Genomic DNA, 15,694 nt, shown 5'->3' with positions numbered 1-15,694 from the left:
TGAATGCCAGGTACACCTGTGCTTTAGGAATGTTTTGATAATTCTTGTATTTACAGACCTGTTCGTTTTTATCTGGCAAAGAAAGGCTCATTTTGACATCCGACTTCATTCTCCGCAGTAGGTATGGATTTATGGTATCTCGTAGAACACATGCACACTTATAAGCAGTTTTAACCTTTAATAAGAGAAAAGGGGAAACAACTACTGTATATCTAAGGAATGCATTTGTTCTTACCTCTCAAATGATTCCAATGCTTAAAAAAATTTTTTTAAAAGAATGACCAATGGTTGTACAAAATTGTGGGAAACAGTAGGAAAATGGTTTGTAAAAATTTAAGTTCCATATACTCCAGGATACAGTAGCTTTCATAGTAATATCACCAATTAAAAAAACAAAACAAAACAAAACGTCTCATTAACCAAAATGTACGAAAGAACAACTGGTAATTTTGTGCCCTGTTCCACCTCTATTTAATTATTATTATATAGTTAAACCCTAAAGTGGAGATTTATTCAGTGCTTGACCCCCTCTAGGGAAAAAAACTGCTTTCAAACAAATCTCAGTTTATAATCTTGTACTCTCCAATAGCCACAAAGGAACTGCTACTCCGCAAGACTGAAGATCAAACACTAACTCAGGGAAACGCTGCAGCAAGGGGAACAGCAGATAATAAGCAGAGATTACTGCCCACAGGAGACTCAGAGAGTAAGTTCAAGAAAAGCCCTATGACCCCAGAAATGAAAGGTCACTCCAGCCTAAAATGGAGCATATGGCTCTGTAATGGAGCACAGCCACATGAGATGGGTATTAACTGTCCAGAGAAAAACAAAGACCCACAGTGCAGGAAACCACTCTCTCTGCAATTCACTTAAAGGCAAACAAAGAATTCAATAAATTATTGATACTTTGAAAAAAATCTAAATAGGCTTAACAACCTAGTAAATACTATTTAATGGAACAAGAAAATTTCCAACCAAAGCTTAAATTTAAGAAAGTTATCAGCAAAATGAATAATTAAAAGAGCTTGAATAAACACAGAAAAATTCACGTTAAAAAATTAACATGGTTGGGCTTCCCTGGTGGCGCAGTGGTTGAGAGTCCGCCTGCCGATGCAGGGGACACGGGTTCGTGCCCCGGTCCGGGAAGATCCCACATGCCGCGGAGCGGCTGGGCCTGTGAGCCATGGCTGCTGAGCCTGCGCGTCCAGAGCCTGTGCTCCGCAACGGGAGAGGCCACAGCAGTGAGAGGCCCGCGTACCACAAAAAAAAAGACAGAAAAACAAAAAAACAGTTTTACTTGGACCAGCAGACAATAACAAAGAAACTCCATTCATCAACGACTTTTGGTTACAGGTAACCCTGTAAACGTATCATTCAGACATTGATAAAAATTACCTGAAGATGATAACCAGGTACATTTTATGACTTGTAATGCTGAGATAAATTTCAAATTTTAACAAGACATTGCAGTCCTACCAAGGAAGCAAGTACATTATTTAAAATCTTCCTAAAAATATATACAGTGTGTTAAGGAAACTCTGCCCACATGCTCACGTCTACCTCCATTTCTCTCCTCTCGAAGAATGAGTGAGATGCTGATGGTGCTGGAAACCCAGGGCTGGGCTGGTGAGTGGCCTGGCAGCTCGCTCTCTCCTGCCCGTCTACCCTTCTGGAAAGTCCGCCCGCCCCCAGCCCACTTGTGCTGAACTTGCAAGGGCTGGAGCTCAGAGTGGCTGGGGACGGGTCTGTTTCTCACACCCCACTCTCCCCAGAGGAAGATCTTAAGCTCTAAACTGGGGTGGGGATGTGAGAGCAGGGAAGACGAAGAAACCCTATTTTAGCTTTGATGTCACGCCACATTCTCCAGTCCAACTTTCGAGCCAATTCTATGTTGAATTCCCTTCTGCTTCTTGTGTCTGCCTCTCTGTGAGTAAAAATGCACAGTGAGGATCCCGCCGTGTTCCTTCGTCACTCCACCTCCCCACTGCTATGGAAAGTGGACACCTTGCTGAGCCCGCTCACGCTTCCTTCCTCTTCCTGAGGAGGCAGAGTGATAACTCCTCCCCAGTTCTGCCTCTCCCAGAGCCCAGTCACCTTAGGCAAGTCACCAAAACGCTCAGTCTCAATAATAACCTTGAGCATGAAATGAGGAGGCTCAACTAGATGACTCCTCGGGCTCTTTTCAGTTCTAAAATCCCCTGCACAGGCTCAGTGTACAAATCCAAGGGGCAGTCCATGTTTTGGGTAGTTAATGTTCTTCCCCCTCACCCTCCTCAGCCTTTTAGATCTTAATCATCCCCACCCAGGAAGCCTGCCTTGACCCCCACAAGCTCTGCTATTGGCTATCTCCCCTGAGCACAGTCTTCACTACCCTATACCGTGATCATCTGTTTACCACTTTCCCCCCTGCACACTCTCCACTGGACCAGGAATGCTATTCAAGGGAAGGCTCTGATTATCAGCCGTTTCCCATCATTTTAGCCCCAGCCTGACACACAAAATATCTGCTGACAGACTACCTTCTTGGGATTCACTATTTCATGGCAACTATGGACTTAAAACAAAAAGGAGCAAATAAAAGCAGTACCTCTGCTCCCAAGGACTTTACAGTCTAAAAAGGGAAAGAAGATAAGTGCACAAACTTCTGAAACGAGGACTTCAAGGAAGAAACAGACCATATTTGCACCGCCTCAAAGTATACCCCATAAATGACTTATTAATTATAAAGGAGAAGTGGTAGCTTCAAAGAGTTTAGAAATCTGACACACAACACCTTGCCCAGTAGTCAGACCACCACCAATGAAGGGACAAACCAACAGCATGTACCTCCAGGTACGGGTAAAGCACTGAGAGACGGGCCGCTTCTGTGCACTCCTGCTCAAAGCGAATAAGCTGATTGCAATCACAAAGAATGGAAAACAAACCCAAGGCGAGGCACGTTCTATGAAACAACAGGCCTGTAGTCTGCAAAAATGTCAAGTCATGAAGGCAAAAGAAAGATCAGAGGAACAGCTTCAGATTAAAGGAGACTAAACAGACACGGAAATTACTGGAACAACCGGCACAATGTGCATGACAAATAGATTAGATAACAGAATTACATCAATGTTACATTTCCTCCTGATTTTGATGTTTATACTATGATTATGTAAGACAACATCCCTCCTCTTAGGAAATATACACTAAAGGATTTGGAGAAAAGGGGCATCATGTCTACAACTTACTCAGATGATTCAGAAAAAAAAAGCATAAATTTGTGTGTGTGTGTGTGTGTGTGTGTGTGTGTGTGTGTGTGTATACACGGCGGGGGGGGAGAGAGAGACAGAGAGAGACAGAGACAGGTAGGGAAGGAGGAGGGAGGGAAGGAAAGATAAAGCAAATATGGCAAAATGTTAGCAAAATGCTAACAATTAGGGAATCTAGGAGCTATTTTTACAATTCTTGCAACTTTCTGTTAAGTTTGAAATTATTCCAAAATAAAGAGTTAAAAAAAAAAAAGAACAGGATACATGAAGGATAACGGGGATTCAGTGGAGGAAGAGAGCTCCCGTAAAAGTTAATTAAAAATCAAAAATCATTCAATCTCAAAATTTTAAAGGTATTAAAATGGTTTTTGACAGTCCTCTAATCTTAAAGGTCTAAAATTCTTTTTCTAGTTATGTATTTTATTTCTGGCTCAGTCATAACCTGGCTGGTACAGGCCCCCACCTGAGAGCTGTGCAGAGACCCAGCCTCTCATGGAGGCTAGAGCCTGCCCCCAAATTCCATAAACCGCCCTCCAGTTGGCCTCACCTCCTAACGTTCCTGTCTGTGACAAGCCCACTCTACCAGTCACCAGGCCTGAAGCCTCAGGGGTTAGCTACAGCAAGCTCACCACTCTCCCACCAATTTCCTTTATCTTATCAACCTCCACATCTCGTTTGTTCTGCCTAGAAAACGCCACTTGGGACTCTTGCTCTGGACCTGCTTTCTCAGGACCATCACCCACATCCAGGTCCAGGCTCTCATCACCCTCACCCCCAACAATTCCTGCAGGTCCCTCAATGCCAGCCTCCCTCCCACAACTACCTGCAGCCTGAGTAACCGTCCAAGAACAGCCTGCTCCCAGCCTCCTGCTCAAACACCTTCAGTGGCTCTTCCCTGCCTAAGCGCTCCTGCCTCCCTTCAAGGCCCCCACTGCCAGCATCCACAGCTTTCCTGCAACTCCTCCTAAAGCATCTCCAGTCCAGTCAAGCATGTGTCCTCACTGCTCATGGTCACACAGAGTGGCTGCATTATACTGTTGCTCTAACCTAGAATGTCCCACTTTTCCCAACCTGTTTTCCCAGGATCAGGTTAAAGGGTATACATCTTGTTAAGTCTTCCCTCGTGTCCCCTTTGCTAAGCTTGTAAAGTACTTTATAAGATGCACTACCCAATTTGCACTATTACATGCTGTCCAGAAGTGACTCACTCTTATCTCATAATTTCTGACTGCTCTTGAATATTTTACATGATTTTTTAAAAACTCATCTGGAAAGTTATGCGCTATCAAGCAAAAATAATTTTGTGGTTTTTTTATCAGATACCAATTTATAAGCTTGGTCATTTCCCTTACATTCTGAATGACTTGGCTACAAAGTATAGTATTTAGTAGGAACATTTTAAATATTAAAACACCAGAAGTGTCACCTGCCTGCTACATTACCTGTACTGGGGAGGCATTTGAATATCCCCCCATGGTGATGGGGACTGAGAACTGCTCCATAAACACAGGCAACGTGCCCAACTTTCCCGGGAAGATGAAATCAAAGAGTGACCACAGCTCACGGAGATTATTCTGCATCGGTGAGCCAGACAGGATGATGCGATGAGGGGTGCGGAACTGTTCGGGGAAAGCAAGGACTTTTCTGTTAAATTCACCTTTTAGCAGATGATCACCAACCCTACCCCAAAACACTCCCATGCAATCTTATTATTTAACACAACTACATATTCTTTTGGTCTCCTCTAAAACGCAGACATTTTATGAAACTTTAATTCTTCAATTACACATAGATTAAAAATATATATATATAGGGAAGAATTTTTCTTCCTGTTCAAGCTGAAGACTATGGACTAGAGTTGGATTTGGTTACATTCTAACAACTGATCCCTATAAGAGACATTAAGTAATGTGAACAATTAGAATTTTAGAAAACATGATTAAGTGCAAGAATGAAAAGTGTTCTGCATTAAGGCAAAATGTGTATTTCAAATTCCTTATGCAAAAGCACAAGGAAAGGGCTTCCCTGGTGGCGCAGTGGTTGAGAGTCTGCCTGCCGATGCAGGGGACACGGGTTCGTGCCCCGGTCCGGGAAGATCCCACATGCCGTGGAGCGGCTGGGCCCGTGAGCCATGGCCGCTGAGCCTGCGCGTCCGGAGCCTGTGCTCCGCAACGGGAGAGGCCACAACAGTGAGAGGCCCGCGTACCACAAAAAGAAAAAAAAAAGCACAAGGAAAGATTAAATAAGTCTGTTACTAAAAGCAGAGTTTATTCTCAATTAAATATCATCCACCTGGAAACCCTCCTTGTTATTAAAGGTCACACCTGTTTGCAAGCAAGAGTGATGGCAGCATTTGGATTCCGAATTTTGTGTCCTTCGTCCAAGATCACATAGTGCCAGTCATGCCTGCTAATATCATCTTGCATCAGTCGAACGTAGGAGTAGGAAGTGATCAAAATCCCATGACAATGAGCAATATCTCGAATTAGTTTCTCCTAAAATGATGACAAAATGGTAAAGACAGTTTTAAATAAGAAGTTAAATGAGGATGACTCTTAAAATCAACCTTTTAAGGACTTCTCTGGGGGTCCAGTGGTTAAGACTCCCCGCTTCCAATGCAAGGAGCACGGGTTCAATCCTGGTTGGGGAACAAAAATCCCACATGCCATGCGGCGTGGCCAAAAAATAAATAAATAAAATCAACCTTTCATGTGGAGAAAAGGGAACCCTCCTGCACTGTTGGTGGGAATGTAAATTGATACAGCCACTATGGAGAACAGTATGGAGGTTCCTTAAAAAACTAAAAATAGAACTACCATACGACCCAGCAATCCCACTACTGGGCATATACCCTGAGAAAACCATAATTCAAAAAGAGTCATGTACCACAATGTTCACTGCAGCACTATTTACAATAGCCAAGACATGGAAGCGACCTAAGTGTCCATCGACAGATGAATGGATAAAGAAGCTGTGGCACATATATACAATGGACTATTACTCAGCCATAAAAAGAAACGAAATTGAGTTATTTGTAGTGAGGTGGATAGACCTAGAGTCTGTCAAACAGAGTGAAGTAAGTCAGAAAGAGAAAAACAAACACCGTATGCTAAAACACATATATGGAATCTAAGAAAAAAAAAAGGTCATGAAGAACCTAGGGGTAAGACGGGAATAAAGACACAGACCTACTAGAGCATGGACTTGAGGACATGGGGAGGGGGAAGGGTAAGCTGGGACGAAGTGAGACTGGCATGGACATATATGCACTACCAAATGTAAAATAGACAGCTAGTGGGAAGCAGCCGCATAGCACAGGGAGATCAGCTCGGTGTTCTGTGACCACCTAGAGGGGTGGGATAGGGAGAGTGGGAGGGAGGGAGACGCAAGAGATATGGGAACATATGTATATGTATAACTGATTCACTTTGTTATAAAGCAGAAAGTAACACACCATTGTAAAGCAATTATACTCCAATAAAGATGTTAAAAAAACAAAGAAAAGAAAAGAAAGAAATAGCCATAGGTACCAGGAACAAACAGGGGATGGGCGGGGAAGAAATAGGTGAGGGATATTAAGCGGTACAAACTTCCAGTTGCAAAATAAATGAGTCAAGGGTGAAATGTACAGTGCGGGGCAATCTAGTCAATAACTATGCAACGTCTTTGTATGCTAACATATAATAATTAGACTTATCATGAAGATCATTTTGAAACCTATAGAAATATTGAATTACTATGTTGTGTAACAGGAATTAACATAGTGTTATAGGTTAATTATACTTCAAACACAAACTCATAGAAAAAGAGATCGTAGTTGCGGTTACCAGAGGTGGAAGATGGGGGGAGGAGGAATTGGATGAACGCAATCAAAAGGTACAAACTTCCAGTTATAAGCTAAGTACTAGGGATGTAATATACAACGTGACAAATATAATTAACACTCCTGTATGTTAGATATGAAAGTTGAGAGTAAATTCTAGAGTTTTCATCACACGAAATTTTTTTCTATTTCTTTAATTTTGTATCTATATGAGAGGATGAACGTTCGCTAAGCTTACTGTGATAATTATTTCATGGTGTATGTATCTCAAATCATTATGCTGTACACCTCAAACTTCTAAAGTGCTGTATGTCAATTATATCTCAATAAAACTGGAAGGAAAAATAAATATAATAAAATGTTTAAAAATTAAAAAAATATCAACCTTTCAATCATGATACAATCTAAGGCACCTTATAAATATGTACACAAACATAATATATACAAGAGAATTATACATTATCAGCAGTGGAAGTTTATGTTTCATTAATCTGTAAGTCGTAAACACTGACTAGTATGTCCACTACTGTGGGGGAGGAGGGCTCATAAGAAGACCAGAAAAAGGTATAACATGTAAACACTTACCCAATTTTTATTTTTCCAAAACATCCTTTGTGTCAATCCTTGTTAAACTGAAAACAACACAGTAGATGGAAAACGGTTTTTTTTTTAAAACGAAAGAAAATGAGAGAAAAGCCAAGGAGACAAGAAGGACAAATCCAGGAGCTCTGATGATGTATAGCATGAATTCAAGAAGGATAGAGTACAAAGGATATAAAAGAAGTGATTTTAAAAATGATAGAAAAAACTTCTGAGGAGAGACTAGAGTCTATAGAACAAAACACCGAAACAGCCATACACCTGGGTACACACCTATTAGATGTCTGAATCCCCAAAACAAGGGAAAACGAGAAAATGCTGTAGCTTCTAGTCAGAACAAAACAGACTGAAAAAAGATTCCCTGCAAAGGAAATCTGTGCTGGATATCTTTTCTGCAACACTAAATACGTCAGAAAACGAAGGGCAAATCTTTCCATAATTCTAGGGCGAAAGCAAAGACCCTGGAATTCTGCATTGATCCAAATTAGCAGTCACGCTTGACAGAAAAAAAGAACAAATTCCACCTTTAGCTGGGCAAGGACAGAAAATAAACCAGCAAGAGATGGCCTATGAACAGCATGCTACCTCCAGCCGGGTGCAGGAGTGCGGTCACTAAAAGAATGCAGCTCCTTTCCCTGGTGGGAGAAGAAAGGTGCTCAGGACCCCGCACTCTGCACAAGAGCAGGCGGCAGAGCTCCCCGCCTCATGCTCATCACAGACTGAGTGCTCACAGCAACTCTGAGAGAGGACAGAGGTCCTTACCCCCAATTTACAGAGGGGAAAACTGTGGCTTATCAGGTCACATAGCTGGTAAATTGGTGGTAGGATCTGAGCATAGAAAAGCAGCCAACTCCAAAGCTAATATTAACTGAATATTAGGCAACACTGCCTCTTACTTTACTATAAAAGAAAATATTTTTAAGGGAAGGTTACATGCAATATACCTACCATTCTAAAATTATTAAAATAATAATTAAGTAAATATTAAAACATTGTTTTAAATACTAATGAAACTGTTATGAAATTATCTAAAATATAAAAAGGGATCTATTTTTGCATGATTATAATTCCAGTTTAATTTAACAAACCTAGAGTGAGAACAGGGGAAATTAAGAGTGTACTAAAAATCCCACCTTATCAATGGTAGAATGGAGCACAGGTGATGAACACTGTTCATGTCTTTATCATGACAGAAAAACAGACTGAAATCCATTCATAAAAAATTTAAGCCCAGGGCTTCCCTGGTGGCTCAGTGGTTGAAAGTCCGCCTGCAGATGCAGGGGACACGGATTCGTGCCCCGGTCCGGGAAGATCCCACATGCCACGGAGCGGCTAGGCCCGTGAGCCATGGCTGCTGAGCCTGCGCGTCCGGAGCCTGTGCTCCGCGACGGGAGAGGCCACAACAGTGAGAGGCCAGCGTACCGCATAAAAAAGAAAAAAAAAAAAAAAAAAAATTTAAGCCCATTTATTGATTAATAGTTGCTACTTCAGCATAAATACCAGAAAAGAAATAGACTGTAGAACTATCAAACCACTATCAGGAAAAAAATAGATATAGGAATAGAAAATTTTCTAATAGGAAATAGAAAAAGAATTAAGAAAATATAAAAAGCAGAAAATACAATAAACAGAAAATAAGACAGCTGGCTTCAGACCTAACATTTACGTCAGGGTCTCCACATGACAGTGGGCTGTCAGCTGTGACCCTTTCCACTAGGAAAGTACGGCCAAAACCTGGCCTGTGTTTAAGAGATGAGACCCAAACTAGACTGGTGCTGAGAGTTAAGAGTATGGGAACTATTAAAGATATCCCAAGGAAATGCAAACAAAAACAGGGCAGGATCAGAAATACAAGTATCAGACAACAAGCAGTGAACAGGAAAAGGAGGGCCTCTTCTGTATTTCAAGGAGACAACACACTAGAGAGAAGAGCCAGGCCTTTACCTGCCTGCCCGGAGCACTGCACCAGAGCCCAAGGCACAGCCCTTAGAGCTGTGCTGGCACAGTAGCACATCCACAGCCAGCAGGGGACACGGCCACAGCTTCTCAGAGTTCGACAGTCAGAAGAGACAGAGGAAGACTAAAGGCAACTACAAGTTTATAGTTAGGATCCAAAGAATCTGAGTCTCTCCATCAGTGAGCTCCTTTTAATAGCTCTCAGCAGAGCCTTAACCCACACAAAGATACTCATTCCCCACCCCCTACTGAGGCTGAAATCAAACCCAGCAGCCAATACAACTGGCTAAATAAAGACAGTGAGACAGCAAGAGAAAAACAAAAATCAGGGAAGCTTAAGGACAAAACCTGGTAGAATTGATAGAGAAAAAAACTAAGTAACTCTTCGAAAAGACCAAAAAACAGACAGACCTCTGGAAAGTCAGCCCGAAGAACAGACTCAGATGGGCAGCATGAAAAACATTAAAGGAGTCACCCCAGAGGCAGAGAACACAAAATGTTAGCCAATGCCACATGCAATCCAATGCCAAAGAATCTGAACTTTGACAGAGAATGTGAACATTACCCAAAATGGACCCAAGAAAAATGAGACAAACCAATCAGACCAATACTGAAGGACTTGAAAAGGATGTTATGCTTTTCCCACCAGAAGTCTACTAGACCCAAAGGGTTTTACGAGTGAAGTAGGAATCAATCCTGTTATTTAAACGGTTCCAAAATACAGAAAAAGACAGAAGGCTAGCAAAACCCTGTTTTCAAAACTGACAGAAGCAACATACTCACACAGTGTGTGTACTCCCCAACTAGAGATTCATTACTTTATAAATAAAACCTAGCACTACATTAAGCTAACAAGGCACAACAGAAATAGAAGAATAGCTAAATATTAGGAAAACTAATACAATAATTCATGTAATCAGTCATACAAATTTTATAAAATTCAACATCTTAAAAAATATTATCTTAATAAACAAGGGTTAAAATATTTTTTAATTCAATAGACTATAAAAGGGTGTTAACAATGGCCAAGAAAATTCTGAAAGAGGAAAAGAGAAACTTTTCTCATGTCATAATACACTCAAAACTTCAGAGTTAAGAGCTATAACACCTGGTACTAGTAAAGGCTCAACAGTTGAGAGCTGTATTATTAATATGACTACTGTTTTGCCATCTTCCTATTCATGATTTTCCGCGCCTATGCAATACTACATCGAGGGCCACACCTGATTTAATCATTTCCTGACTTTTTTTTTTTTTTTACCTATGATGAATGCAGCACTAAATACCTCAAGGCTCACAGCCTTACAAACACACGTATAGACTCTCCCATGCCTCGCCTTACCCACTTCTCCCTGACTACACTGCTACTCCACTGCCACCAGCTCTGCCACGGTGGCTAGTGTCCAGTGAAGAAAAGCAGGCTGTCCGGAGATGCACTGTTCCACCTCGAACGCATCCCACCAGTCCTGAGACTTTCAGAAGCCAGAGCTGATTTCAATAGCTCCTCCACATCTGAATTTTCCACTGAGATTCTAGGCAGGCAGCTATCCCAACTCTATCCTCATCTCTTCCTCCTCCTGGGACAGCAGTGGCTGCCAGAAGCCCTGAAGCAGGTAGGGCGTGGAATGACAGCAAACCGACACACAGGAATGCCCCGTGCCCTGTGCTACTCCAGGCACAGAGCTATGTGACCAGAGAGAAATGGGAGAGTAAAACAAGGACAACTGTTTGGGGCCTGAAATACAGCAGAAGTGAAATTACCACTCACATTTATAAACTGTCCGCTGGATCACAGCCAAAGCCTGCCCATGTGGATCTGCTTGCTCATGACCCTGGAACTCCTAACTGCTAGACGCAGTGACTCACCACAGTCATTCCACTCCCCTCCAAGGAACGCCACCCTGAACTGGATTTCGGACATCACTTTACCACAGTTAAACAAACGAGATGCCATGCCTCTCAAATACATACCACCAGAGTGATGTTTAGCTTCTTCGACATGTCTAAGAATTGAAGTTTATTTGGAAAATTCTGTAATGTTAACTATAGAAATACAAAATTTCTACCATATTCGAAAAGATGTATGATGATAAGAATCAAAGATGCTTTTATAAAAAGAGTAAGAAAATTTTTTAATGTCCACATTGAAAACATAACCTCCACTTAACAGCCACTGGGTAAAAACACATCTAAGACTATTTGTTTTTACCTGATTCAATCTCAGAATTCTGTAACTGCCTAGACCGGAGTTTCAACAATGGTGAATTGTTGAATATTATGGACGTCTCTATCCAAACACTTAAGACAAATCATCTCGGGCGGTTTCAAATTAAAAGCTTGTAAAATATGTAACCTCTCCTAGTTTTTGCAATTAATAGGGTACATCTGCAATTAGCCTGACTTACTGAATGCAGTGCTGTTGTCATTAAAAGATGTCTGTGAAAGTGCTGCTGTTATTACAGAGGCTCAGGAGACCAATCCCTCCTAGAGGGCAAACAGTGGACTGGTAGAAAACAACAGCCATAAATCACACTGTCAGGCAGCAGGGAGAGCGGAGTGGAGCACAGGCACATGAAGGCCATTCACGGTAAACACAGCACGGCAGCTTCCCAGGCAGGATTTACTGCACCTGTAATTAATTAAAATTTCCTTCAAGCTAAATCTTTAATAAACAAGGATTTGTGCTGACAATGAAGAAAAAAGGGCTCCAGCAACATAATTTTACAATATCCCTCAAAGACCAAGCATAGCATCTATCATTTCTTGTATCAGGTGTATACACCGTCTCGAAAGTTAATGGGAACTACATCACATTGTGTTGTAATCTGTGTACCTGGAGCGGGTCTGAAATATTCAGGATGCTTGAGGGACCATGTGGCCCTTTTCTACTTTTATTTGTTATGTTTTTACTTGTCTCCCTTCCAGCTTTTTAAAAAGCCAAGTCTTTTTATTTTAGTGTTTCAGAAAACGGGCCTTTTTAAAAAACATGTGATGGTAGTTGCATCAGATGGCCATGTTTTCCTGTGGTCTGTTCTTTAGTCATAACTTGCATCTCCCAAAAAGAATTTTAACACTGTATCATTTGGGGGCCAATGAATCTAGACACGAAGGAGAAAGGTCTAGACGTGAATGACTATGAATATTTTTGATAAAGCAGGTCTGAACCTTCTATCTCGAATGTATTTATATTGAATCCCTCAGAAATGTCAGAGCATCTTTTCTCAAGTACTGAGATGAAGATGTCTACCACATTCTTCGTTTCTAATTGTAGGAATTACCTGAGTAGACACTGTATGCTGGGGACCATACTAAGTTTATTGTGCACACATTAATCCAACAAATTAATCCATTAATCCAACAAATCCTCAAAAAATTACCAAAAATAACCCATTTTCAGGAGATCAAACTAGGCTCAGAAAAGCTAAGTGACTTGCACCAGGTCACAAAGCTATAAGATGGCAGATCCAAGATTCCAGCCCTGGTTTGGTAATTATAAAATCTATGCCTTTATGCCATTGTCACATTTCCTAATCCTATGCCTCCATTTTGAATGGATCAAAATGATCTCTTTGAATTATCAAAACTATTCCACAGAATTACTATATCCTACAAGGCAGGGAAAGATGGGAGAGCTACAAAGTGACAACTGTTTCAGAATATAAGCAAGAAATTTCTCATTACACATCTTCCAACAACTTGAAAAAAGGGTCCTTAATAATTAAACTTTACAACACAGTGCTAAAGTTGCCACTCCCTGCTGTGAGTTATGGGATAAGAATTACAAAACTGCCTTCTTTTATTATCTTTTCATATATTTTCTTTCCCCAAGAAAATGGTTATCTTTTCAAGATCAGTTAAAAACATCATATCCATTTTTTGGAGTCCTAATAGCATCAAATACCTGCAATGTTATGTTTATAGTTATTCAACAAATAAATATTAATCAACTTACATATCAAGTTTCTCTCCATTAGAAAAAAGGGATCATAAAACATGAGAAAAGGATAATCTTAGATTCCTAGTAAATGAGAGTTCAACTGACCATTAAAGGAGATTCAGAGCCTGAAAATGTCTTTATCTGATTTGATCATCTGGTTGAAAATATTAGCCACATATTTTTTTGCAAGGTTGCTGGGTGTGCATTTGATAATTCAAAATTATGCTGTCAACCAAAGAAAATATTAACAAAGATAATATAGGATCACCTGGTCAGAGAGGTTGGAAGCTAAAAGGCAATTTAGGGAAGAAAAATGATAGATGATCTCCATTTAGAAACTGTTTGATCATTTGATAGCTCTTCTCTAAATGAAAAACTTCCAAAATTTCAAACTTTTACATCTTACCAGCTACAACAAATCATTAGAAAAATAAAAATAATCTATTTGAATGATAAGCAGAATAATTCTGGCATTATTACTTTTTTAAGTTTTCCAAAGAGAAATTCTCTTCTCTTCCCTATTTTCTCCAGCACTGAATAACCCTACACCAGAGTGCTGCTATTATCAATACATTTAGACAGGACAGCTGGTGCGCACAGAAAGTTCCGCCATGGAAAAAAGAAATTTCAGCCTATAAGGATGGAAAGGAAGTTAGACATTAGATGCTGGCTTAAAGGACACAGCAGCACTGACAGAATATTTGAAATGTGATTAAGAAATGTAAACTCTATTGCAATCTAACACACACCTTTAAGCCAACAGGTGTGCACGGAGTGGCAACAGAGATCTGTACACACAAATACAAAAGGAAGGAGCAAAGGGATCAAATGCCACTCAGTCTTTTAATCCAGAAGCCAGAGTTCTGATCTTGGAAGTGTTATAACAAGGCCTGTGCAGAAGAATTAACACATTTTCAATATGTCGTCATCACAAATAATAAACTGATATTAAATATTAATAATAAACTGATTGTGTTTCTAAGTAGAGAGTACGGTTTGAAAGATGCGAAAGAACATCTTTTCAATCTTTTGCATAACAGCTTACATCTTTAGAGATCTGAGATACTTTATAATGAAAAAGGAACTGTCCAAAGAGTTAAGGGCCAGAGTAAAAACACAAGTCTACTGCTTTTCCTCAAAAGTTAAGAAACTTCAAGTTAAAGCTCTTGGTAAACCATTAAGTACTAAAAAAAATTATGAACAATCATATATATGCATGTGTCTGTGCATAACCAGACACCTCAGAAGGTGCAAATCACTGTAAACGAAAGTGAAATAATTGTTTGCTCTCTAAGCAAGTTAAGGAAGCAAATCTCACCAACAGAGACACTGACCAATGTCAATTCTATTTTCATTCATGAGTCAATGTATTTCATTTACATGAAGGTTGCTCTTCAGGCTATAATAACAGAAGAGACTCAAGTGAGCCATGATATGGTAAAGGTGTAAAAGAAAAAGCACAAAAGAAATAAAAGGATAAGGAGGAACATGTGAAAAATTTGCCTTTTAAAGACATTCATCAACTAATGAATCTTAGTACAAGACTTTGCAATACAAAATATTAAGAAATGTCAACAGACAATGGAAGTGAAAAAAGGAATCAAAAATGTTTTACAAGAATGATGACAGGATAGTTAACAATTTAGTTTGACTAGAAAAACAATCTAAGCTGCTATTTTCATGCTGCTGAAAAAAAAAATCACTTTTGTTTTTTGTTTTGATTGTGGTGTTTATCCCACTTCATTCATTATTTCAACTCATTTGTTTTCTATTTATCATTTAAAATTCAGGGCAAAGTATGCTGTTTTTAACAACAGCTAGTAAAAGCAAGATTCCATCTCACCAAAGTTGAGCTACCAAACTATATACTCCTGATTCACTTTTATCAAAAGTTCTGCTTACTCATGACCATGAACAAAATGGGAATTTGGAGGAAAGGGGTACTGGCAGAATTATAAAGACACTGGAGTTTAGTGGCTCGCACGTATTTAACTGAGCGAGGCAAGCATTCAACAGCTCTCTCAGCTCGCACTGCTTTCATGGGGGCACAGAGGCCTCACTCAAGAGCTGTGAAACTCAGGACAGAAAGAACTCATAGCAAACTGCCACTTCTTGTCTACAGAGTAAACCTGC

At 40.2% G+C, this 15,694-nt stretch overlaps 1 protein-coding gene across 2 annotated transcripts in view; it reads right to left on the bottom strand.

Annotated features, from left to right (window-relative positions):
* The window catches only part of ERCC6 (ERCC excision repair 6, chromatin remodeling factor), a 76,201-nt gene that overhangs the window by 16,158 nt on the left and 44,349 nt on the right, over positions 1 to 15,694 (bottom strand). For both annotated transcript variants that reach the window (XM_067710206.1, XM_067710207.1), the window contains exons 9-11: positions 5,570 to 5,740; positions 4,688 to 4,864; positions 59 to 175 (exon numbers count right to left, since the gene is read on the bottom strand). In XM_067710206.1, coding sequence (XP_067566307.1) covers positions 59 to 175; positions 4,688 to 4,864; positions 5,570 to 5,740 — 465 coding nt within the window. The remainder of the gene's footprint in view (positions 1 to 58; positions 176 to 4,687; positions 4,865 to 5,569; positions 5,741 to 15,694) is intronic.

The sequence above is a fragment of the Pseudorca crassidens genome, chromosome 16 (assembly GCF_039906515.1).
Source record: "Pseudorca crassidens isolate mPseCra1 chromosome 16, mPseCra1.hap1, whole genome shotgun sequence".
Taxonomy (NCBI): domain Eukaryota; kingdom Metazoa; phylum Chordata; class Mammalia; order Artiodactyla; family Delphinidae; genus Pseudorca; species Pseudorca crassidens.
Note: the sequence above shows the minus strand (reverse complement) of the source record. Positions and strands in the feature narration are given on the sequence as shown.